General features: G+C 41.8%; 1 protein-coding gene across 13 annotated transcripts in view; it reads right to left on the reverse strand.

The window, feature by feature from the left end:
• The window catches only part of RALYL (RALY RNA binding protein like), a 577,640-nt gene that overhangs the window by 44,347 nt on the left and 505,617 nt on the right, over positions 1-27,676 (reverse strand). For 12 of the 13 annotated variants that reach the window (XM_043539410.1, XM_043539409.1, XM_043539408.1 and 9 more), the window contains 2 exons: positions 9,707-9,754; positions 2,552-2,715 (listed from right to left, as the gene is read on the reverse strand). In XM_043539410.1, coding sequence (XP_043395345.1) covers positions 2,552-2,715; positions 9,707-9,754 — 212 coding nt within the window. The remainder of the gene's footprint in view (positions 1-2,551; positions 2,716-9,706; positions 9,755-27,676) is intronic. The other variant, XM_043539415.1, reaches the window with a different exon arrangement.

Raw genomic sequence — 27,676 nt, forward strand, 5'->3', positions numbered from 1 at the left:
CTACGTGAAGCTAGAAGCTATTCTTCTATACTCCTCCTTAGCCATTTGTCCATGTTTCCACTTCTTGTAGGATTCCTTTTTGATTTTCAGGTCATTAAAGAACGCCTGATGGAGCCATATTGGTGTCTTACTGTTCTTCCTATGTTTCCTTCACATTAGGATACTTTGCAGTTGTGCCTTTAATATTGTCCTTGAGAAACTGCTAATGCTCCTGAACTCCTTTTCCCCATAGATTTTCTTCCATGGGACCTTACTTACCAGTTCTCTAAATTTGTGAAAGTCTGTTTTTTTATAGTTCATTGTGACTATTCTGCTCACTCCTCCTTTTCTTTAGAATAATGAAATATATCATTTCAAGATCACTTTAACCCAAATTGCCTTCCACCTTCAGATTCACTACCAATTCCTCCCTGTTGTTCAGAGTCAAATCTAAAATGGCTGCCCATCTGGTGACTTCTTCAACTTTCTGGAACAAACTGATGTCCCCAGTGCATTCCAAAAACTTACTGGACATTTTTGTGTTTCTGACAGATGTCTCGGTAGTTAAAGTCCCCCAGTAGAATCAGATCTTGTGTTTGGATATTTCTTTTATTTGTTCTAGAAATGGCTCATTTACATCCTCTTCCTGGTTTGGTGGTTTATAGTAGATCCATATTATAATATCACCCCTATTTTTTTTACCCTATTCACCTTTACCCAGAGACTTTCAACCTGTCTGCCTCCCACCTCCTTCTGGATCTCAGTGGGGGAAGTGGAGGCCCAACAACTTAATGACTAGGAGATGCCACTAGCCTCACCCCCCTCACAATGCCTGATACACGAGGTTCTATACAGGAACTGTTCTGGACATTGTAGTGGGAGTGGGGAGTAGAATGCAAGGAAGGAGCAGAAGGAGGGCAGTCTCACAGTGGGTGACATGGATCGGTCATGGTATTTGAGCAATCAAGGATGAACAGTTTGGAGACAGAAATTGAGAAGTTCTGCTCTTCCTATCCACCACCTCATGCTGTCCTTGCATAATCACTCCAATTACTCTGCATGCCCATCTCAGGCTGGGGCAATGCCTGTGGCTTGTTGTTGTTCCCCAGCATTGCCCAGCACTGCTCTCTGGTTTTATTACACAAGGCCCAGAATCTGTAGAACATACTTTTCCTGTTAACATTACTGGTTTCTCCCATTACCTGTCTCCAATGGTTCTGTCTGTACAAGGAACTACACCTATTCTGTGAGAGACAGTGAGTGTGCTGTGCCCTGCCCTGTCCTGTTGATGCTTTCACACACAAGGACACCATGGCGGTAAGACAGGTATTTATTTGTAAGCCTCTGTGTCTAGCACCCGGGGATGTATTTTGGCAAACACATTGGGATGGGGCAGTTCAAGCAGGGAAAACTCACTATGTTATCTCATTATTATGTCATGTTTGTAATCATTTTCCTATTTTACTTTCCAGTCATGTGTACTGTTGCTGAATTCATGTTTTTTCCCCGCTAGGTGCGCTTTTGTTAAGTGATGTCCAGATCTGTTAAGAGGATCTTTCTCTAGGCCCCTCCATGCTGCCTAGTGTCTGACTCCCATCCCCCTTTTCCTCTTCTTCCAGTGAAGATCCAGGGGGCTTTATCACTCCACAGGAGTGGTAGGGAAGAGATAAATGGATGCTGAAGAGACATGGGGAGGTAAGTGAATTTCCCAGGGCATGTTTTGGGAGGTGATGATGAGGGAAGTGGGTCAAGTCTATTTTTCTTAGTTAAGTCCCTGATCTGAGTGCAACTGACAGACTACTTTGATTATTCTCTGAATGCCCAGCCCTGCTTTGTGCACCCTCTTGAACAACAACAAGACACTTTTGCCTGCACTTCTCCTTCTTCTGCCCTCCCCCGAAGTCAACAGCAAACAAAATCCTAATGATATCAATGAGAACAGGACTGGGCCCATAATTCCCACTGAAATCCGTGGGAGACAGATTGGGCCTCAAACTGTCGACAACAAAATACTTCATAATGTTGCTTAATTACAGCCTATTTCTTTCATGTATAGCAAGTGCATGAGCTTCCTGTCAATGGAGGTTTTTAAGAACAGGCTAGACAAACACTTCTCAGGGATGGTCTAGGCATATTTAATCCTGCCTCAGTTTGGGGTGACCTCTTGAGGTCTTTTCCAGCCACTGCATTTCTATGATTCTATGAGATGCCAAGGAGATCTCATGGCATTGAAAGTTTGAGCAAGCCACTTTTGACATAGAGGAAGATGAACATTAGACAAGAGTCAACATTACAAATCAGGGTAATTTTTAAATGATCTGTAACTGAAATGCCATTAAATAGATTTCCTCCAAACTTTGCAGAAATGTTTTTCTTTGCTTTCAGAGTAAGTCTGGCAATTCTCAAAGCCAAACCAATTTTCCAAGACAAAGTAATAAAGGGACTAAAACAAAGGGTTGCAATGGAAGATGGTAACAACCTTAACCAGAGTAACCATCAGGATAAGAGTTACAAAGCGTTTCCCCTTATTAAAGCCAGTTCCAAGAAAAGCTAACTGATATAAGCAACTTACATTTGGATCCTGAAGAAGACGCCCCACTAGATGTTGATCGTGATCCCCCTTTCATGGAAAAAACCCCTTTCCCTCTACGAGTTGCTGTCATGGTCACACGAGGGCGCTTCAATGGTATCACTGCACGAGGTGGTGGTGGGACACGACCGTGGTAATCAAACAATCTGAGAAAAAAGAGAATAGTTTTACAAATCCTGAGATGTGGTTTCATGTCCTGGTGATCCTGTCAATTATATTTTCATGTTATTTTAGAGGAAATTTCTCTTTCAAATCAATCACTTCATATCACAGTCAAATTAGATTTCAAGGACCTCTGCACATGAAGTGCCATATTTGGATTTCAGTCACAGCCCAGTGTGCATAGCTCTCAGATTTTGTGTAATTAAATGAGGGATGCTTTATGGAGCGCTGTTATTTGCATCATGGAAAATCCATCTCCTGCTCTCTGCAGATCCACTACATTTCATTGAGCACAAATAACTGCTACACACTTTGTCGTGATGACATTTTGGCTCCTTTATTACATGCATGGTTTGGATTTTAGTTTTCCAGCTCCAGACTGCACACACATTAAACGGGATGGACAGTCCTGAGACCAAACATTAAAGAAAATAGTGCAACAGTGTCATGCTGCCAAATGATGGATTTAACCACCTGTGCAATTGTGTAAGGGACATTTCACTGAGAGAGGTGTGCGTCTGTCAGAGAAAGGCATTAAAAGAGTGGAACCTGTCCAAGACAGAGTGACATGTATTCTTTTAAATAAAAGATGGAACACTTTGAAACCACCAAAACTCCTGGGACTACTTTAATGAATGACCCTAGTGTGGGCCCTCTGCATTATGGCAACTATGAATTCAAAAAATTCCCATTCAAGTGAATGAAAATACTCCCTAAGTCCCCACAATGGAGTGTTCCCCAATTAAATTCCTTGAATCCTAAACACAGTGGATCAATACCAGTTCACTAATCTGTGCACAAGTTAGGGGACAAGGGGAGAGAGATAAAAAGCTGACAGAAAGCCTAGGAAACACATTTAGAACATAAAAGCTGTGGGCTAGGGAGGGGATAAAAAACTAGAGGATCTGGGCAGGGGGATTTCACCATCTCATTGATATTAACTTACCCCTTCTTGCAAGTCCCCTTGCAGCTCTATGGTGATTGGTTTCTGTGGTTGTGAAGGGGCAGCAAGGGGTGGTGATGAGGGATGGGAAGGGGCAGCAAAAGATGGTGGACACCAAACCATGGAAGGTCTGAGGTTTCCTGAATGCTGTAATGCCCCCTAGGCAGGGTTTGGGGGCTAGCTGCTGCTGCTAGGGGAGCCAGGCTGCCAAGGGCTCAGAGGGAGATAAAGGGAGTGGTCAGGAGGTGGAATGGAGACATAAAGTTACAAACAGTCCTGGTCTCTGGTGGATCTCAGCATATATGTAGGTTCTGTGCGCTGAACTTCCTTCCTGTTCCTCAGGGAGGTGAACACCAAATCCGATGGAACATTGAGGAGGAAAATCTGCTAATGAAAACTCAGTTTCCAGTCCTCTGTGCAGAAATAGCAGGGAAAGACATTTACTCTCTGTGTGCAGTGCTGTTATATAGTCCCTTGAAACTTTAGTAATAGCTAATAATAATAATATTTATATAGTGCTTCATTTTCAGAGCAACCATGACACATCTCCTGTGACTGAGTTAGGTAAATATGTGGAAAGAGACACACAGAAAGAGTAAGGACTTGCTCAGGGTCAAATATCAAATCAGAACCAGACCCAGAATTAGAACTCAGGTCTCCTAATGTATGTTTTGCCTGATACATGCCTAATCCACTAGACCAGAGTGCCTTTACTTATCTGTGCCTTAATTCCACAGTCATTTAATCCTGCTGTGTCATATTCTCTTATTATAACCCTGTGCCACATGCATTACAAAGTCCTTCAACTTAAGGTGAACATTCAATTCTCAACACAGTTAACTAACTGTGTATTCAGTTCATCACTGAAAAGTTAACACTGTTTTTAGTGTACATATGGTATGCTTTATTATCAATATGGCCTTACCAAATTAAGGGTCCATTTTGATCAGTTTCACGGCCAGAGGGTTTTAAGATTGGTCAATTTCATGTTTTCAGCTAAGCTGTTTACATCTGAAATTTCATGGTGTTATAACTGTGGGGGTCCCAACCCAAAAGATACCCAGAAGTGGGTTTGATCTCCCCACGTTGCACTCCCCTAGAACCGCTATGCAAGGGAAGGATAAGTCCTGTTTCTCCTCAGCCCAGCAGGAACTGGCAGCTAGAAACCCCCTGGTTGGGATGCTCCCAGCAGCAGGGGGATATCGGACCCACTTCCACAAACCTCCTCCAGCTGCAGGAACCTCTGGGGCTGGAGCTTCCTGCAGCAGAGGGAGGCACTCTGAGATGGGTCTGATCTCCCCCTGAAAGTGAGAGCAGCCGTGCAGGGGGAGGGCAAGTCCTCTCCCTCCCCAGCCCAGCCAGGACTTGCAGCCAGCAGCCCCCTGGCTCGGGCACTCCCAGCAGCAAGGGAGAGATCAGATTTCATGGGGAAGGGCTTATTTCATGGTCCGTGACACGTTTTTTACCGCTGTGAAATTGGTAGGGACCTAATTATAAATCATATGAACCAACCAGTGCGTCACTATCCTGAGAGGTGGTGACCAGTACACAAAGTTTCAACGGAGGTGTAAGATATCCTGTAGTGGACCATCCTGTACCCAATGACTGGAAGATAGCTAATGTAACGCCAATATTTAAAAAGGGCTCTAGAGGTGATTCCGGCAATTACAGACTGGTAAGTCTAACATTAGTACCGGGAAAATTAGTTGAAACACTAGTAAAGAATAAAATTGTCAGACACATAGAACAACATAAATTGTTGGGCAAAAGTCAACATGGTTTCTGTAAAGGGAAATCATGTCTTACTAATCTATTAGAATTCTTGGAAGAGGTCAACAAACATGTGGACAAGAGGGATCCAAGGGACATAGTGTACTTAGATTTCCAGAAAGCCTTTGACAAGGTCCCACACCAAAGGCTCTTACATAAATTAAGTTGTCATGGGATAAGAGGGAAGATCGTTTTATGGATTGAGAACTGGTTAAAAGACAGGGAATGAAGGGTAGGAATAGATGGTAAATTTTCAGAATGGAGAGGGGTAACTAGTGGTGTTCCCCAATGATCAGTCCTAGGACCAATCCTATCCAACTTATTCATAAATGATCTGGAGAAAGGGGTAAACAGTGAGGTGGCAAAGTTTGCAGATGATACTAAACTGCTCAAGATAGTTAAGACCAAAGCAGGCTGTGAAGAACTTCATAAAGATCTCAAAAAACTAAGTGATTGGGCAACAAAATGGCAAATGAAATTTAATGTGGATAAATGTAAAGTAATGCACATTGGAAAAAATAACCCCAACTATACATACAATATGATGGGGGCTAATTTAGCTACAACTAAGCAGGAAAGAGATCTTGGAGTCATTTTGGATAGTTCTCTGAAGACGTCCACGCAGTGTGCAGCGGCAGTCAAAAAAGCAAACGGGATGTTAGGAATCATTAAAAAAGGGGATAGAGAATAAGACGGAGACTATCTTATTGCCCTTATATAAATCCATGGTATGCCCACATCTTGAATACTGCGTACAGATATGGTCTCCTCATCTCAAAAAAGATATAGTGGCATTAGAAAAGGTTCAGAGAAGGGCAACTAAAATGATTAGGGATTTGGAACAGGTCCCATATGAGGAGAGATTAAAGAGACTAGAACTTTTCAGCTTGGAAAAGAGGAGACTAAGGGGGATGTGATAGAGGTATATAAAATCATGAGTGTTGTGGAGAAAGTGAATAAGGAAAAGTTATTTACTTGTTCCCATAATATAAGAATTAGGGGCCACCAAATTAAATTAATGGGTAGCAGGTTTAAAACAAATAAAAGGAAGTTCTTCTTCACACAGCGCACAGTCAACCTGTGGAACTCCTTGCCTGAGGAGATTCTAAGGCTAGGACTATAAGAGGGTTTAAAAGAGAACTAGATAAATTCATGGTGGTTAAGTCCATTAATGGCTATTAGCCAGGATCGGTAAGGAATGGTGTTCCTAGCCTCTCTTTGTCAGAGGTTGGAGATGGATGGCAGGACAGAGATCACTTGATCATTACCTGTTAGGTTCACTCCCTCTGGGGCACCTGGCATTGGTCACTGTCGGCAGACAGGATACTGGGCTGGATGGACCTTTGGTCTGACCCAGTATGGCCATTCTTATGTTCTTATGTTCTTAGAATTAACTGTCCACACTGGAATTTTCTACCTAACCTCCCACAGTTAGTATTTGAGTGCGACACAGAGGCTCTTTGGCAAAGGATACCCCCATTCTTTGCAAACAACTCTCACTTCAGACCTGACAAACTCACTACATCAAACATGTCTTGCAGGACATTTATCCATAAAGAATAAGGTCTACAGAAAGCTAACTTGTCAAGATTCATAATCATTGTGAGATGTATGTATGGGTAATATTTAAGGAAGAATGTAATTATATTGCAAATATGCTTTATGGACTTGTGGAGTAAAAGTTAGTCACCAGATCATATGCCTAGGTGATGGCCCATTCAAGCAGGAGGGAGTTGTCGCTCTGCCCTGGTTAGCCGGTAGTGTAATGTAAGGCTCAGTTGCCTAACCTTGCTCCATCCCAAGACTAGGAATGAAAAACCATCAGAGACAACCACAAACATCTGAAACCCCCTGAAGGTAAAAAAAAGGAACATTACAACAGACAATCACCCTGTCTATGAATAAAGATAAAAGATTCTTTTGGTTTCACATAGGGTGGGGAAACCCTGTACCCTGTCACTGAGGAAACATCTTGGGGAGCAGAGATGTTCTCATGAAAAACTGGCTCCTGTGAAGCTGGCCAGCTCTGTAACAGACTGAAATTTGGAGTGGAAAACCTATTATTAGATAAGAAAGGTAACTCTTAATAAGAGTAGACCCAGCTTTGCTTTTTATGATTTTGTTTTGGATCATAACCATTTGTTTCCACCACTCTCTCTTGTTTCTAATTAACTCTCCATTCTTTCTTAAATAAGCCTTTTTATTAAAAGTGAAAAGAAAAGGAGGACTTGTGGCACCTTAGAGACTAACAAATTAATTTGAGCATAAGCTTTCGTGAGCTACAGCTCACTTCATCGGATGCTCAGATAAATTTGTTAGTCTCTAAGGTGCCACAAGTTCTCCTTTTCTTTTTGCGGATACAGACTAACAAGGCTGCTACTCTGAAACCTTTATTAAAGTGGTGATTGTTATACAGGATTGGGGTTTAAGTTTAAATTGGAGTACACTGCTCCTCTGGGGGGGAAAGATCTGGGATTTCTGTGAGTAACCATTGTCAGGGACTGGATACCACCTGAATCAAAGGGACTTGAGTACACCTGTTGTTAACCTGCAAGGCAAAGACAGGGTTGGAATAGCCCAGAGGAGAGCACTTTAGTGATTAATAGCCTAGTTGTGTTAGGAAGCTAACTAAGCAAGAACATAGAATGTCTTCTTGCTCTTGTATTAAGAGAAATAGTAAATAGGAGTGCCCAATTCTACACCATGCTTTCTCTCTCTACTACTCCCTATTTTGTACACCTCTATCACCTCCCCTCTCGATCATCTTTTCTCTAAATTACACACTCCCAAACTTTTCAATCTGTCTTCATATGTAATTTATTTCTTACCTCTAATCATTCTTGTTGCCTGTGTATTACACCTAGATTACTGAATCCTAAGGTAGGCTGTAGGGTTGCAGAACTCACATAGCTTTCATGCTTGGGGACAATCAGTCACAAAAAAGTACTTTGTGAAATGCTTGTACCATCATAGCAACTCCGATGAAGAAATTCAGAGAAAGTGAAGGTGAAAACCCCACAAATGAACCTCTCTTAGGATGAGGTCACTATATTATTACCAGGGTCTGATAAAGTGGGAGCATGATGAGGTGCTGGCTCACAGTTCCAGGTGTCTACCATCTTCATTGCTGCCTGAGGTGTTAGGGTCATTGAGTAAGGGATGCAAAACAAATGGCCACAAAGGAACCTGCATAGGTGGCCTACTGGATGAAAATTTCTTTGTTTCTAAAATGCTTCAAAATATAGATTTACAGGACACATTACCACTTCATTTGTTTTCTCCCTAAAATTTCAGGCCCCGTTCTGTCCCTGCTATGGTCCCTTTGCCCTGAATAAAGGGGTTCACCTGCTGGCGTAGTGCTGGCAGAGCAGCCCCACACGACTCTCCTCTGCCGCCCCTAGTGTAGGTGTGTGCTGGAGGCAGGCTTATAAATAGGAGGGAAGAGGTATGGTAAAAGAGCACTGTGCTCTGGCTGTTGTGGGCCCCAGAGTGTCCAACAGGCAGCTATGGTAGGTAGTACTTGGAGTAACACTTGGTGCCGCTCTGACTCACACCAAGAGATGGGATCAAGAAAGAATTTGGATCAAGAAAGAATTTGGACGGCACAAAGGTGGCATTAAGTCCGCCCCACTCACTGTTGGTCTGTTCTTCCTGCAAGGTGCTGTAAAAAAATGGCCCTCCTCTGTTCTGCATACCCTATCTGAATCTATACCTCTGCAGTTGCCGCAGAATAGTATAGGCAAATGATTACATGATGGGAGATCTCTTCAGCTTTCTAAAGAGAGGCCTGAAAGAACACATTTCTCAGGAGACATTTCACAAATATAAACATCAAGATAAACACTTTCTCAAACCCTCATACTTAAAGAACTTCCACATCTGCAATGTATCCCAGTGAAATCATACTGGGGAAGAACTCTGCAGGGATAAGAAACCACAGACTTTTCCTTTTGTATCCTTTAATTTTTCAGTAAAGGAAAAGCTCAAAAAAGAGCTTTCAGACAGTCAGGACACCAACAGAACTGCTTAACGTGAAGAAATGGGAGGACCCGGGGAGTGGGGGGGATGAATCTTCAAGGTTTTCTGTAAATCTTATCCTATATTGAGGTCTATTCCTAGAGAGTTTTTTCCCCAAAATGCAATAAAGATAATGAATATTGTGTAAAATTAAAACCAAAACCCTCTCTAAGTAAATTATGTGACAGCATTATAAATAAATAGTGAAAACTGTGTAGGATCTGTAGAAATAAAATCACACATACCGATTGTAGAAATCATCCCTGTAGTAATCATAATCAAAGACATAACCTCTGTGGAAAGAACACAAAAAGCAATAATGAACTGGCATATAGAAAAATTACTTTCATTAAAATATTTGTGGTATTATTGTAATACTAATTTATTTTCACAGTCAAAAACATTTGAAGACTGTTTCCAGTCCCCCAAATTTCTATAATTGTTAATGTATGAAAAGGATTAGCAAAGTTATTTCTAAATCTGATATGATGCCATTTTGCATACTACTAGTCTTTGGTACATTTGGGAATGTGAATTATTATTAACAGCCCCTACACATAGCAATGAAAGAAGCTGGCAGCACATATGGAAAGAAATTAATACAGCATAACAGCTCATGATTAGATGACTATTAGTATAATTCTTAGGGCTCAAATGAGGCAAGGACTCCAAATCTGCGGCCTTCCTCTTCCCTCTTTCTGTGTTCATCTAGGTTACCCCTTGGGAGGGTCAAAAAGGCCTGTAATTAAGAACAACAGGCAGGGGATGAAAACATTTGACCCATGAGAACATGAGGTGGTAGGACTCTTGCTGCCTGAGCCTTCTAACTGAAAAAACCCTAAAATGTACAAGGAGAAAGAGAAGCGATTCTAGAAAAACAGAGGATGTATCTTACAAACAGTAACATATCCCTGATGTCTGTTTCCATGCCGTTCCTTTAGGTTTTGAAAGGGAAATGCATGCCACTTTGAGAGAGATGGGAAGAAACTGTCTGGAGGCATACTGAGTAACTAGACATCAAGGCAAATAAATGCAGGTGGGAACTGGAAAGGCCTAGAGAACAACCATGTTTGATATGGGAAGTGCAAAGTCAATTTAGCATGGTCATTCCTGAGTATCCCAGTCACAATAATCACCTCTTGCCACTGTAGCGAGTGTCAGTAATGAAGCCTATCACAGTGGCCAAAAAAAAAAAAAAAGAAGAAGATTGAAGAGCTGGTAAAAGGTCTGCACACAACAAAATGAGCTGCAGGGGATTTTTTACTCTCCCAGCTACTGCAGGTACTCGGTCAAGGTCAGGGAAGACAAAACACACATTGCTTCAGCTGCCTGAGAGGATAAACTATTACAAGTAAGTGAGGGTGAAACTCATTAGGAAATGAGCCAGGAGCACAGGAATAAAAGGGAAGAAGATACAGAAATTATCAAAGGAAAAATTAGAAGATTTAGACAAGAAACTAGAAAAGAAAAAGGAGAGAGGGCCGGATTTAGAAAGGATGAAGAAATAGAAGAAAATGTGTGCAGAAAAAAACAACAATGGAAACACACAACAGTAAGTGTCTTATCAGGGATGGCTTTTCCCAATGGTAGGATAGTATGTTTTGGACAATCCTTGTTTGCAGAGCTGATCAGGAGGAAAAACAAACAAACAAAAAAACCCAGATTTTTTCCTTCAACATTTAATTTTGAAGTTTTTGCAAATAACCTGTTTTTTAAAATATTTCTCTGTGTGTGCAATTTAACTGAAAATGTTTGGCTTTTCCTTCCGATGCCCCACCTCTTTCTTTCTTTTTTTTAATTTTTGTAAGGCCCAGAGCTAGGAAGGTGAAAGGGAAAAGAAACTGTCTTGTAGGAGAAAGGGGAAAAACGCTAGCTCTGACAGGTGTAATTTAGATCGATTATAATGTCACCCCAATGCAGTTCTGTACCAACATTTTGTTATATTGTTTGGGGGACTGTTTGTGTGCTGGTTTGGGGAAATATATTAAATGATGAATGCAACTGTATTTATGAAAGGGGGCAGAAATCATAAAAGATATACCCTGGAGAAGGCGCATCACCCTGAGCGAACACGCTGTGAACTTAGGTTGGGTAGTAAGCCCCAAATAGCTCAAAAGGAGTAGGTGTTCTGTCTTAGAAAGGGTCTTGTCTGCTTAGAAGTCTTGTTTTGCTCTGGGTTTCCCACCCAGGGACTCAGGGCCCTGTGTGAAGCTGACTTTGTACCAGCAGCCATGCAGGTGTTGCAGATTTCACTGAACCAGACCTTGGAAGTAGCAGGCCTGACTGAGCTAACTGTGGATCCAGACCTGGCAAGCACTGGTTGGAGTGGGACCAGATGTCATGGGACTGAAGCAGACAGGCTGAACAGAAACACCACCTGGCACCCATCTGACATCTCCTGAGTCTAATCGCGAGTGAGTTTAGGTGGGTGAGGGTTGTGTTGTGAATAAAGAATTCTGAGCCCCAACAAATTGGTTAATTAATAAGGGAGACTTGGGGGTTGCCCATGCTCCTCACACTGTTTAGGTTTTATAATTTCATTTTATTATATAAATAGATGTTTATCTTGTTTTCCCCAAATAAAAAGTATCTGAGGTTTCATATTCCTAAATCCTCCTGGTGAGTGCTTGTGAATGGGGAAGAAACACCTATAAAGGTTATGGATGTACATGTGAGTGTGTGTCACATTTTATATTCCTAAAACCTGAGAGTGGATAAGTTTTTAAGATGGGGGCTCCATCCAAACATTTTAGATAGGATCCTCAGACATATGTTTGTACCTGGTCCTTGTTGCTGCTAATGACACCTAACAAAGGGCTAGACTCCATCCTCCCCTCCTCCCTCTTCTTCCATTTTGCCACTGAAAAGGGGGATAATGGTAGGAGAAGGAGGAAACAAAGGGGGTGATATAAAGTGAAAAGCCTGAAACAATGAAAACTGAAACCCAAAACATGCCAGGAGCTCATGCCATGAATTATTCACTCAACCCTAAGGAAAGCCCATACACGAGGACTCCACAGTTCCCTTGTGCAACACAGGGCCAAGTTCCAAGGAGTCTCTCTCTGTGACGCAGCTACAGGTGAGGGGAAAAAGGGTGTGTGGTAAAGACAGAGATCCCATGAGCAGAAATTGCGGGCTGGCCAAAAACCCTATAAAAAGGAGAGCTCAGCAAGCCATAGCAGTGGCCATAATCTAACTGTAAAAGCGCCCCACAACCTGAATATGGGTTGAGGGTAGATTTCCTTCTCCGTGATGGATGGCCTTCTGTGGAAATTTATTCAGGCTTTGTACAGAGACCTAGGCCCCACCTTTTACCCATTGTTAGGCAAACCAGCAGCTGTTGGTTTTGCTACTGAACGCCAACAGATGTCATCATTATTTACCATACAGCTAATGCTTATCATTTTAATATGTTTTACGAGTACTTTGCTGTGGGTAGGGATCACACTGTTTAAGCTCTCGTTTGCAATTAAAGCAAACTACCCTGTAAGGCAGGGATCGGCAACCTTTGGCTCGCGGCCCGTCAGGGAAATCTGCTAGAGGGCTGGGATGGTTTGTTTACCTGCAGCGTCCGCAGATTCGGTCGATCGCAGCTCCCACTGCCTGTGGTTTGCCATTCCAGGCCAATGGAGGCTGCGGGAATCGGCGCGGGCCGAGGGATTAAATTGCTAATTTTTGTTGGTTATTGCCAGAGCTCTTAGTTTTGCTGTTTTTTTTAAAAAAAAACCTGTTTAATTATATCAAAAGATTTTTATACTGTCACGCTCTGGTCTTACTGCCCAAAATACCACGTTGGTTGTAATTATCTTTTATTGGGTCCAAAATTTCAACAACTGCAGTAAAATCAGACAGAAAGGAGAAGTACAATTTTTCCTCTGGTTTTAATCTTCATCCTGAGAAACACCAGCAGTTGACTTAAAAAATAGAGGCGTTCTCCAAAATCTCTCTAAAATGGGGTAGATAAATGCATTTGGAAAGATATCCGTTACTGACAATAGTTTCTTTAAGGCTCAGTCCTGCTGAGGTGCCTGCCCTGCATTCTTACAAGTTACCAAGTGTCTTCAATTCCTCCTGAAGTAAGAGTGAGGTAAGAAGGAAGCCCTGCCTCTTGCAGGATCGACTCCCCTGTACATTCCATTTGATAGGCTACCCAAGGTTACCTATTTCCATGTCAAGACTGTTTTGTGTATTGTGAGTGAAATAGAAGGCTCATTCAAGGCCCTTCATGCTAACTAAATCCTACGGCACTGGTGTGTGGAGAAGGGCACAAGTGCAGCATCCGTACAGGAAGTCTCTGCATACCCTGCATGTTGTGAAGGAGGCTCTACTCTGGTAGCAGAGAGATAAGCAGAGGAGGGCCATTGGGATGGAGCAAAGGAGGCCATTTGATCTACACATCTGGCAACTGCGTAGCTGCAATCACTGGCATACCAGGTACAGGCAACTGCAGCTGCTATTTCACTCCCTAGGCTGGATCAGTAGAGATGGAGAGGCTACAATGCAGCTCTTTGGTCAATCCCCAGAAGGAGGGATTGAATTGTGTTTTCCACCCCTCCCTTCCCCCCCCCCCCAACCTGTGATTAGTTTCCTGGAGAAAGCTTGTTTAACTGAGGCTTTGTACAGGGAGCTATGAGTGCCATATTATTAAATCCCATATATTAAAATGTATAGTAGTACAGTTACCCAAAAAAGTCTCTGGCACTTTAGGCGCGACATCTGTGTGCTGTCATCCTCTATTCTTTGTGGGACATTTCTGTGCACAGACTTAGTCTGCTATCCCATCTCAGAAATGGGGCTCCTCAGCCCACCTGCCCTTAGCCCAAGGACTAGCGCTGACCCCCCAAGATATTCAGTTACTTAAACACACCCCTATCACAGAACTCTGCCAAAGATGTGAAGCTTCTGGTATACAGTGTAAAGCTACTCTCAAGGGCATACAGAAACTGTGAAGCATAAAACACATACTTTGTCCAGAGTCTAACATATGAATGCTCTTTTCCTTAATCACATAGAGCTCAGGAGAGTACAGATCAGACAAAACAATACATGTCTTAAACTGCTATGTTCTCACTAGCTTGCCCTTCCTTTGTGAGTCCTTGGGGACCATCTGGGTGCAAAGAAAGCAGGCAGGCAGGCAAGGTGTCCTCAACTCATGCAGAGTGTTACATGTGGGGTGACCTCTCTCCCTCATGAAGTCCCTTCCCCAGTTTGAGACCTTGCTCTCTCCTGCCCCATGTTTGCTCTTTCTGTCTGGCTTCCTCCATTCCTGCGTATCTTGCTACTTAAACTCCTCCTGGCCACCTTTGTTCTGTCTTTTGGATAATTTTCCACAGCGCCTTCCTTCCTCCATCACTTCAGAGGAGTTAGCTACACTGGTTTTCTAACGATGCCGCTCACCATCCTTTAGGTATTTGCCCTGAATAGGGTCCTTGAGACTGAAGCACCACCCCATTGTATCTCTGCCTGGTGTGCTCCTGCTACTGCATGTGAGTGATGATAGATCCACATACATATAGGCACTCATTATACAGAAGTTTTTCATAATACCACTTCACACTATTAATCAGAATTCATAAGTTGTACTGACATAGCCCCAGATCATCACCGTAAGTTTTTAGCCCTCGTGGTTGTTGATAAGAGACTGAAAATATGAACCATCTGTACCTGAAAAGGCTCAAAAATAAAGAATCCAAAATGTGTCATTTAAACAACCTCATGATTTTCAAGTCAATGTGATGATTTTGGGGGGAGCTGATTCATGATTTTTCAATGCTTGACAATACTGTAATAATGAGGTGACACTGTAAAAGACCAATATATTCTCCCCAGCTACAGCCTTAATTGCTCACACTTTTCCAAGCCAACAGTCAGTCACAATGATTTAGTCACTGCTACACTGCAGAACATGAAGCTGCAAATTAGCAGATGATCATTGGCTCAGAGATCAAGGTGACTGCAGGGCTCTTAACCTCTTGAGAGTTATTCCCTAGCAACCAATCTGTGTTACAGATGCTGCAGGAAATCTACTTGTACTGTCTAGCTTACCAAATATACAGCAAGCTGGAAACAGAGAGAGGTTTAAACAATCCTGTGGACTAGTTGAATCAGCAGTTTCATAATGGCATTGAAAACTGGCTAATAACCTACCCACAAACATACGCCATCTCTTCAACATTAACAACAGCACTGTGTGCGTGAAGCTGCTAACAAAATGAAAGACACAGTAAGACACCCTGTAATGCTCACTCTGAGCCCAAAGAAAACTCATCAATGAAAAAGTAAGATGGATTCCTGTTAAGCTCAACATCACTAAAAAAAAAAAAAAAAATCCTGCTGGAATTGGTTGCGTGCTGCTGGAGATGCTGTATTTTTTAACCACAGTTCACTTTAAATTCTGTAGTCTTTAAGAATAAAGGATTCCCGAAGATTTTCACAGGTATAATTTTGAACACGGGCACATGAAAGTTGAGTATCAGGAGTTCTATGTGTTTCAGTCAAGAAATGCAAAATTGTGCTTTTCTATGTACCTTTGAAATAAAATTAAATTTATTAATTATTAAGCTCTTATTTATGTTAAGACATTGGTTTTTTTGTGATCAACATTCTGTGGCAGCAAAACATTTTATAAACTTTTATAAACCAAGGATCAAATTCTGCTCTCATTTACTTTAAAACTTAGACAACTCAATTGACTTCAGTGGAGTAATGGAGAGCAGAATTTGTTTTCAGTATTTTTATTGCAGTAAGAGATTGAATCTTGCATGTGATTTACCCTGTAGCTAATATCTCTTTTGCTTTCTTCAGTACAGATTCAGATTTATTTGTAAATTGTAAATGTTTATAAACCAGGCACGATGCGTCTTAATAGAATTGACAGCACTATCACCACTAACAACATCCATTGCTCCTTTGTTGTCAACGCTTGATAAAAATATTCAATACTAAAGCAATATTCTTTCAATCCAACTCTCTTTAGGAAGTACTTGTCAACACAATGATTTAAACTAGTGATCCAGTCATTTGTAAAATCATTTCTCCTCTCACAAAGAACGACTGCAAAAAATGTATCCTTTCAATACAAACGGGATTGAGCCTAAGTTAAACTGATATCTAAATATTAAAAATTGCAGTCAAAAATTTAAAGTTGGGGAACTGTGTGACCTATGTAGGGAATTAACAATGGGATATGGAGCCTTTCACCTCTAAACTGTCAGGTTGAATCCATCTTTGAGGCTGGTGGTTACTAAAAGCCAGTGTCACCTGATTGATTTTCTGTGGTCTATTTGAAAAAAATTGGAGATCTCAGTCCAGTTCTCAGTGGACAGGAGTCCACATCCCACAAAAACAACACTACAGGTGGCACTAATTAGCATATTAATTGACAAGCTCACCACTGAGGCCAAAGACGGAAGGAGCAGGGGGACTCAACTACCGTCTCTATAATAGAGATGCTCCCATTTAGGTCAGGGTTGAGACACATTGGGAGAAACTTATTTTGCAGCCCATGCTACATCTGCTCTGGGGATAAACAGAAAACAGTCTTTAGAGTCTGATTTTGGCTGACATACTTACTGTCAAGGGACAAATGTCATTAGTGATTTCTCAGACTAACATGTTCTGGAGGGTTTCTCGGAAACCAGAAAGTGCCAGAGGATAAAAAGGAATTATAGAAAATGTAAGTTTTAACTTATTTCTGTGGCGTAGTTCACCTTTTCAAGTAGGCAAGGTTCCCCACCCCGTTTTTCCCCCAGTCAAAATGCTTGAAGATGGTAAAGTTTCAAATTAGCTGATTACCTGGAAATTTCAATTATTGGTCAATTTTAACTGTGTTTGTGCACATTTAGGCAAATCAAAGGGTCCAACATGTAAATACTGATCTGTGTGTATAAAATTAAGGCAGGAAAGACCCATGTCATCATTTCAAAGGTTCTAAGATTTCTCTGTAGGTCTGGATTAGGAAAAGAAGGAAGGGAATATTTAGAAGGACTGGAAGGCAAAGTCTTACAAAGGAAATTGACAAGATCAGCATGGTTTGTTTGGAGATCACAAAGGAACACACTTTCTTGAGATACAGTCATTTACATAGACTATTTCTGATTTCTGTGGAAAAATCAAAAGGATTTCTTGAAAGTCCAACACACAGGAACTGCACCTTGTCTGTAATAATAAAGCTAGTTTCTCTCTTGCCTCCATATTTGTAGGCACAATTCAGTCAATTCTACCTTTTCAATAAACAGCTGCTATAGCAAGCCATGTATACATTTAATAAGGGCCCGATTCCGGCACTCAGAAAAGTGAAAGGGATTTTCCTCATTAACTTCATGGGAGCTGGTTTGGATCCATAGGTTGTATGTACTGTTAGGAAATATTTGTACTCCATATTCAAAAACACATTCACAAGATGAAAGTAGTTTGCCACTAAAATGTGATTGGGAAAATCCTGAGTCTGGTGACCAGCATGAATAGTGAACAAGCCACTTAGGCCCCATTTTCCAAAGTGGAGTATGCGACATTAGGCCCTTCCCTGGGATTTGTGAGGATTAGTCTAAGCTTGTAAAGCACATTGAGGGACAGATTCTCCCCAGCAGAGGAACTCCACTCGGGGCAACAGGGGATATCAAGGACATCAGGGATAAGGCTCTCTGATTCTAAGAAACAACTGGCCCCGTTGTCAGAGCAGCATAGGGTGCATGAGAGCTGCAAAAGGGCTGGATCTCTAATGGAAATGTAGCCCAAAGAATGTCACATGCTGCATCAGTGCTAAGTATTATTATTGTTCCTGCTCAAAAATCGCTGTTGTGCGTGTGTGCACAATGCATTCGACTGTGGCTGGTTCAGTGCTTTTAGAAACCAAATGCTGCATCATTACTTTTCTAGTTCAAGAATCCTAAATAAATCTACTTACTGTTTCCATGTATTTCTACCCCCGGTAAATTTTTTTTGGTCATCTGATGTAATGTCCAATTTCTTACATTTTCCCCAGGAGAACTTTAGACCAAAGAATGAAAAAGTTTTTTACCTTACCATTTCCCAAGGTGTCCTTTAATTGTATAGAGCAAGTGAGGCCAGCCTTGATGCCACTACAGTATTTTTTTAGCTCAAGAGTAATGAGCTTCTGCCCCTTAAAAATCTGTTCCGAATTCAATGTATTCAGGATACTCCTGTCAAAATGTACATATACATGATTGATTATCCAATTTATTGGTAATATTGTACATGTCACAGGAGTGCCATTTAACTCAGTTTGACAAGTGCAGGAGAGTGTCATCAACAAGTATAGGGATAAATGACAGGTTTAAGCTTTTCAAATGTTGCTACAGCATTTCACTGAATGGCGGATTGATAAATTAAAATTACAGTTGCAGCATCAGACCTGAAAGAATAACCACTTTAGATTACAAAAATAGAGCTCTGGAAACTTTATATACTCTCAAGAGAGGTAGCCTGAGGAGCAATGAATGCAACAACAAGAAAAGCACAGTATATAAAGGATTCATTAATTACAAGGTGACAATTTCAGAGTTATAAAAACAAAACAAAAACAACAAATTCAAGGGCTGGCTCTTTCTCCCTTTACGCAGTCATAAAATACTGGCGCTAACCCAGTGAAATTAAGTGGGCTTGATTTTGATCTGATAGACAGTATTTACACCAGTGTAAATCTGTTGACTTTGATGGAGTGACTTCTGATTTAAACCAACATAATGGAGAGTGGAAACAGGCCTATTATTGCTGGACAATCAAAAGACAATTTGGTTGCCCAGTATTTTATCCTATTCTACATCACTTGTTTTTTCAAAAGTGTAGTTGGCAAGCAGCATACAAAATATCAATATTTATCAACAGATAACTCTGGGCGATAATTGAAATACTATATCTATGTCCTACTCTAAGTATAAGGAAACACTATTTTATCTCTGACTCACTGTATAGTAACTGTTGGAAAATGCTGACATTTTAATGGCAACCACTGTACCTGTTAACTTCTCATAAAGCCAAATTGGTATAGGAAGTGGGAGAAGAGTCTCCTCTATAAAAGAATGCTTCCATATTCTGGAGAAGGATGTGCTGCTTCACTTTTTTCACAAAAAAGAAAACAAGAAGTGGTAGGAGAGAAAGAAGACAGGAGGCAAATAGAAGAAAACAAAAAGGAAAAAAAGAGGGAAATTACTTACTTTTACCCCCGGCTCAGTAGCCTTTCTTCTTTTCCATTCCCAGCATGCATTCTTTGTCCAACTACCTTATATTCTTGAGCACTCTCACTGTTTTGTACAGATAAGTTATCTGCTCACCACTTGCATTGGGTAATTGATATAGTTGACATTTTCTACCTGGTATGGTTGTACAGATAGGGCTTGAGACTCCAATGTACTGAGCGCTTTATTTCCATTCTTCAAATCATTTAAGCACGTCATGAGTTATCCCTTCTACAAAGAGATCAGTTAAAAGGTGGGCATGGATAAAGAAAGAGAAGCCAACATGGATTGCCCACGCTGTGTCTATGAGTGAGTGAAGATGATCATTCACGGTAGTTGTGTCAGACATAAAAAGAAAGCATCCGTAAAAATGCTCTCTCTCCAACCCTATTGATAAGTCTGTCATCCAGGCCTCCATCAATCTCCTGTCCTGATTATTGTAACAACCTTCTTTCAGGCCTCTCTGACATACAAGTTGCCCCAAGCTTGCCCATACAAAATGCGGCTGCCAAGATCTTCCTTAGGACCAACTTCTATTGGTGAGAGAGACAAACTTTCAAACTTACACAGAGCTCTTCTTCAGGTCTGGGAAATATACTCAGAGTGTCAAAGCTAAATACAAGGTGGAACAGAATGTTTAGCTTAAGTAGTTAAGAAATATTTCAAGGGACCATTCAAGGTTAAGTGGCAAGTTAACACCTCTCCAGTCAGAGAGAGAAAGGGGAAAAAAAGCTGGGATGGGGGTTAGCGGGTTGTAGATTGCTGTAATAAACCATAAATCGAGGCTCTCTGTTCAGCCCATGTTTTTTAGTATCTAGCATAATTATTAATTTAAGTTCCCAGACTTAAAAAGCCCAGGGCTGCAGGGAGCCCCGGGCCCTTTAAAGTGCCAGCCTGGGGAAGCCGTCCAGTCCGGCATGGTGTACTGGCTCTTGCCGGTACGCCGTACCAGACCGGACCGGCTTACTTTCACCTCTGCCTGAGATATATCAATTATAATTTCATCGTCCATACAGATGACCTAAACTCCCTCATAGATTTCCACTACAACTTCAACAACCACCAGCCACCCTTTAAACTCTCTCTAGAACATTCCTACACTAGCACGAACTTCCTGGACACCATGATCAGCCTCAGAAATGGAACCCTGCAGACAACTATACACAAAAAACCTAAAGATCACCACACCTATCTTCAAAGCTCCAGTAATCAGCCTAAACACTAAGAAATCTGTTATCTATAGCCAGATACCACAGAATATGCTCCAAGGAGAAGGTCTGGGTGTAGTGGGGCAACTTCCCCACTCCTGGGAAACAAGGATTAAAAGCAGCCCTGGACAGGGCTGCGGCTCTGAAAGGCTAGGCTGATTGGGGAAGCAGCCACAGATGGGGCCATGCCCCAATCAGGCCACAGCTGGCCCTACAAAAGGGCTATGAGCCAGGAGCTGAATGAGTCTCACTCTAGCCCTGGAGTGGGAAGGGCTAGCTACCTGGGAGCGAGAGTGACAGCAACTCCAGCCTGGTAAACCCTCAGGCTGCAGGCCTTGTTGAAGGCCTACAAAAGGTACTGGGGCTGCAGAGGGGCAGCCCGGGGATAGGCAAAGGCAGCAGGTCCTACTCCCTTGCCAATGATGAGTGGCCATTATAGACTGCAGTCTGCCCCAGTGATCACTGGCAGTAGCCACTGAGGCAAGGTGGGCTTAGAGGCTTAGGGGTTCCCCTGGGAGGGGAGACCCAGAGTGTGGGGGGTACTGCTGGGGCAGAACCCTGAGGAAAAGGGCACCAGTGTCTGGGAGGGACATGGGGGCCTGAGGCATGTGAGACACAGGCCAGCAGAGGGTGCTCCGAGGCTGGAAAAGAGCTAATTCCCAGATGACCAGCAGGAGGCACCACGCCGGTGAGGCTTTGCTTTGCTACACTGGGATATACACCTTTTTAAATAGCCTTCACCAAACAAGGACACCCCAGCAGAGAAGTAGCTGCATGAGAGAATGGGCCACAAAATACCCTGAGAGAACCTGCTTCAATACAGAAATAAACTCCCTTCCAATTAGCACACCTCTAGTTGTCAAATACCATGTCACACTGGAACCCATACAGGGTATTATCAAACAATTACAACCACTGCTCGATGGAGACTACATCCTGAAAGAAATCTTTCTTGAACCCCCTCTTCTGGCCTTGGCTACACCCCAAGTCCTCAAAGCTCATCATCAGAAACAAGCTCCACACAGACCAGGATGCACCAACTCAAAGCAACACCAGACCCTGCAAGAACAGATGTAAAACCTATCGACATATCTCCACTGCTACAATGATTAACACCCCCCACACATTTCAAGATCCATGGGTCCTGCACATGCCTATCACAACATGTGATGTTCCTCATCTAGTGCACTACATGCTCGAATCACAACTACGTGGGTGAAAAAATACAGTCACTACACTCTCGAATGATCTCACACAGAAAAATGATAAAAGACAAAAACACCATATCACCTGTAGGTGAACACTTTTCACAAAGTGATAACTCTATACCTGACTTCTCAGTCCTCATCCTCAAAGGAAACCTGCACAACACCTTCAAAAGTTGAGTGCTGGAGCTTAAATTCATAACTTTGCTAGATACTAAAAATCATGGACTGAATAGGAAGGACACTGGATCTATGGCTTATTATAACAATCTATAACCACTTACATCCCTCTCCCCAGTCCTTTTTTCCCCTTTCCCCTCTATGACTGGAGAAGTGTTAGCAGGCCACTTCACCTTGAATGATCCCTTGGAATATGTATGCAGTGTTGTTGTAGCCGTGCTAGTCCCAGGATATTACAGGTGGGTGAGGTAATATCTTTCATTGGACTAAATTCTGTTGGTGAGAGAGACAAGCTTCTGCGCTTACAATAAACTTGTCCCGTGTTAACTACTGACACTAAACAATCTGTTCCACCTTGTATTTAGCTGTGACGCTACCTTTCACAGACCTGAAGAAGAGCTCTGTGCACATTTGAAAGTTTGTCTCCCTCGGCAACAGAAGTTGGTCCAATAAAAATATTGCCTCACCCACCTTGTCTTTCTAATATCCTGGGACCAACATGGCTACATCACCACTGCATATGAGATCTTCCTTGTCTATCAGAGTTACAGTGTCATCCCTCCCTCTGAAAACGTCCACTGGCTCCCCCTCTTCTATCCCATCAAACCTTCTTGTTACTGCATTCAAATTCCTGCATTAAGCTTCCCCTATATACTTATCTGTCCTTATTTTTTTTCAGATGAATAATCTTTGTGTTGTCCTCCAATATATTGTAAATCTATATTGTCTAATTCCCATGTAAACTGCTTGTGGTAGGCACTAAACATATATATGATTTGTACAACAATGAAGTAATTGATGGTGCTTAATAGGTAATAAATAATAAATAATAGTAGCCACGTTCCATTCCCAGCTACCTCTTTGTAAATGCAGAATAACTTGTTGAAGTCAATGGCCCAGATCCTGTTATTTATCTGAATGTAAATTGGCATTATCTCCAATTCCTTCAATGAATTTACTCCAATTCTACACTGGTATAACTGAGAGCAGATTTTGGCCCAATATTCTCAGCTGGAGGTGACATGTGGCACTAGAATGCAACAACATTCTGTGAAATGAAACATTCCATTGGGATACTGGCCTTTTTGCTAGTCTGTACATACACCAGCAGATATATGTGGAAGCACTGCTAAGCAACATACCCAGTACATTAAGCTCCAATGAAGCAGTAAAACAGACACACCTGTTGTTTAGCAAAATACTCATGGGGGGAAATATTTAATTATATTTTCTTATACTTCTTATTCCTTAAGAACATAATACTAATGCACTTTTATAACGTGCTTTATTCAACAGCTTTTATATCTAGTAATATTTTAATAAATATTTTATTCTATTTTAATATAGAATTCATAAATGGTATCCAAGTATACAGTGTTATCTGCTCCAGAAACAGTGAAGATATGTCCATGATTGTTAAATGCTAATAAATTCAATCCCACAATTGGAAAGACACATTTGTAATTGTTGTTAACTGAGATACATTAATCATCATGTTTCTAAGACAATCAGCCCTTCGTTGCCTGAGAAATATAAAATTACATTACATTTATAACACTGCAAACTATTGCTTGAGAAAAATAATGTACTAATATGAATATGACACCATAAGTAAATATTTAGAGAAGTTTTCATTTACAATGTTTATATCACTACAGGTAAACCACACTTTACTTCAGCAGTACAAAAATATCTTAGAGTAAATTTGCTTTTGTATAGTGTATTAATTAAGCTATTATAATAATTTACTTCTCAGTTTTGCCTATAGCATACTGTCCTATAATCCACAAGACTCCGTGAAGGAATTGAAACTCTTAAAGTCTCTCTCTCTCTCTCTCTTTGCATATGCTTGCTGATCTTACCTCTAGTATTTTCTGTTTTCTCCCCAGAAAAACACATTACCATTACTCATCAATATTGGATTTACATGGTTGTGAAGTTATTTTTCTATGAATGCTTTACACAGCAGGACAGTTTTATAGCCTATAAAGTATCAGACAGAACATGAAATATGTCTACCTATTGATGCCTAGATAAGGTCTGGTTGAAACCAAATGGCATTTGAGCACAGATATAAAGTATGATTATGTTTAATATTTTCTATTGACTATACAGGAGAGCTTCATTTTGCAAGTAAACAAAGCTTTACACAATACCCAGCAACTACTTCTATCAGTACAGTAGAGACGGGAACAGTTTGACTCAGTATGATGCAAAGGATCTGTGTTAATGAAGTCTAATTCTTTCTGCTGCATTGACTTCAGCATCCCAAAAGCTGCAGTTTCATTTCTCCTTCTCTAGATCATCCAGTAACACAAAGTTCAATAGCACTGGCTAAATTATTAGTTTCAAATAAATTATCCAACTAATTTAGCCCTTTTTTCTGTCTATGATTCCATTCTGGTTTCTGTGAAGGTATTTACTATTCCTAGATATTTGACAAATAGTTCATGTGAACACATTTCAGTCTCTAGGTTGTTTGTGCACTTCTGATTGTTTTGTATTTGTTAGTCATAGGGTGTCTGTGGTTTGGAAATCTAACTGTGGTTTTTGCTCCCTGATTAGATGATAGGAGAATAATGAAGAGCAACTGGCACGACTCCAGTAGGAAGACTTTGACAAATAATTACTTATTCTAAAACTCATGAAAATGTTGGGATTCACCAACACTTTCAGAAATTAGCTGGTATTAGTCTGAATAATATGATGCCATGAGTAGCCTTGGAATGAACTTGCCCCATTTAGTTCTTAAAATATCTTCACCTCTTTTTAGAATGATTCAACCAATTCTAAAACCCAGCTTCACTAGAACTAGGACTTGGCTAACTTTAACTTTAAATTTAAATAATGTAATGAATGAGGATGGGCTTAATGGTCTGTAGTCACTAAACAGTATCTGCTGGTGATACCAGAGATAAAAGGCAGAGGTGTCCGGAAAAAATGATCTGTTTTCTGCATTCTGCCTGTCCCCTAGAGGATTGATCCTGCATCCCTTAATTACCCATGTGAGTAAGGGATGTAGGATCCCTGTGATGAAGCTGAGAAACCTAACACCACCAAAAAATGGGTAAAAGAGAGCCACCCATCTGTACCTACAGCCAATGCCAGGACTGGAGGGAGAAGAAAAGGAAAGAACCTGGCTCAGTTCTGGGCTGACTGGCCAAAAGGTAGAAGTTAGCTGCCTTCCTATATGAAGAGACCATCACTAGGAGCCTGATGGCTGGGGACAGCCTCCAGAGAAGAAGCACTGAATCCCTAACCAAGGGAAACTGCTACGGAGATGGAGGTGCACCCAGGATCTGAGTGAACTGTGTGACTGAGATACTGTGGGGTTAGGCCCCATCAATCTTACTGCTGCCCTTACTGCCCGGAGGGACCTGAAGCATGTCAGAACACTGCAAAAAATCCACAAGTGGCCACTACTTGAACTGAGCCATTATAGTCCAAACAGACTGTAGAGGCCACGCCCCAAACAGAATGACAGAGGTCGGAGGTAGCCCCGGGCAATGGACTTAGACTCTCTACTGGGAGGTCCCTGTTTGGGCATTGATTCACAGAGGGCCCTGGTGGGGAGGGAGGGAGAAAGGGAGGGAGGGTCCAGGTCCACCTACCACAACTAAGGTACCTCTGCCAGAGAAGCAAGGGGCGGGAAGTCAGGTGTGCCAGCCACTAGACAATCTGACCCTCAGAGCACCCTCTTTATTTAAAGAGTTTAAAATTATTTGTAACTATCTGGCATTGCTGTTGAAGCATGGGTGTCAGTGAACCTGAAAAGCTAAAAGGATATTTGTACTGTCCACACACATGGTAGCTGCTGCCTAGATGGATGATGATGGTAATAACAACACAATTTGTAATTCAATATTAATGATCAGAAAATATATTATAAATTTTAATACAGTACTCGATACTGACAAAATGAAAATACAAATGAAACTTTAAATGTGTATTTACTGTGTTCAAACCTGGAAGAGCAGCATTGGTTTCTGTCTCACAGGGCTGGGTCCAGTTCCCCACTCAAGGTGAACGCGGTCACAGCACCACTCAGGTCTGGCCTCGTGGTCCCTCTGTTGTGACCGAAGGGTTGCCGGACCTATTTTCAGTGAGTGGCGCTGTGACCTCACGTGCCAGCTTGCAACACCACTTGGTTTGGGACCCCTCTCAAATGGAAGCCTGGGGCAAACTGCCCTGGCCCCCAACTGTTACCCTTGCCACAGTTGCCAACTTTCACGGGGTAAATAAGCACCCCGATTTTCATAATAAGCCAAAAATCAAGCTAATCCCATTTCAAAACAAGGCCAAAACAAGCCAATCCCTAAGAACTCCAACGCTCTATGTAACTAGATCCTTCCGGCGTGCAGTCTGGGACTGTGATGGGCCCGCTGTGCACCCCTGACTCTCTCCCACCCTTTGCCCCTGCTTGCCCCCCTTGCCTCTGCTTGCCGGGAGCCAATAAAAAAAAAAAGGCAACAAGCTACAACAAGCAACAAGCTACAAGCCAAAAACTTAAGCCAACAAGCAACTCACAAGCCAGTTATGCCAAAAACAAACCGCGGGGTTTTTTGTGGGTTTGGCATGTCTGCACTGCATGTGTGTGGCTGAGAGTGCCACAGTGCTCCGGAGTTCTCTCCTCCCATGAGTTTTCCTTCAGGAACTCCTGATACATTGCAGTTTCCTCTCTCCAGAGTTCTTTCCCTGCCTCAGCTCCCCGGTCCCACCACTGGCACTCATCTTATGGTATATGTTTAGGAATTAGTAATAGACACTCCCAAGAATAGGTCTCTGTATCCTGTGCAACTGTATTTCCTCAGCTACTGCATTTATGGTATCTGTCTATATGTACATCTGGTGAACCCTGTGTAAGGGAGTGTTTGCCAATTCTGTATCATGTATGTTGAAAGGAAACCGCTACCAAAACAGCAGAGAACCCTGAAGAAAATAGTGTCTTCAACACCACACTTCAGGTCCCAAGCTACAACCTGTTTTTGTTTTTAATTGAGTAAGCCCTCTTTTTGCAACATACCACTACTTGCTCTGCTTTGCCATCCAGTTGCTGCTATAGGAAGGAATTATCCGCTCTAGCATTGCCTGTTACTGTACTCAGGAGAGGCTCTGGATGGGGAAGCCAAAAAGGTGTCAGAGCCCTGAAAACACTCTACTTCTTGTGAAGCCCAAGAAGCTTTATAAGTAGCAGGAGAAATTCAACATGTTTTCCTATGACCGCAACAAAATAGGCTTTTTGTCAAGGACAGTGAGCAGCAAAGCTGGAGCAAGAGGCCCTGTTGTATAGATGGCACCAGGATCCTTATCTGCAGAGGGTTACTGCTACTGATTTGATATTAACCCAGAGCATAAAAATACTACTTACATACTGCTTCCAGAGAAACAGTAATGGAAAGGTAGTCTTGGGTAACAGAAGTGAAGGA

This window comes from Chelonia mydas, chromosome 2 (assembly GCF_015237465.2).
Source record: "Chelonia mydas isolate rCheMyd1 chromosome 2, rCheMyd1.pri.v2, whole genome shotgun sequence".
Lineage (NCBI taxonomy): Eukaryota > Metazoa > Chordata > Testudines > Cheloniidae > Chelonia > Chelonia mydas.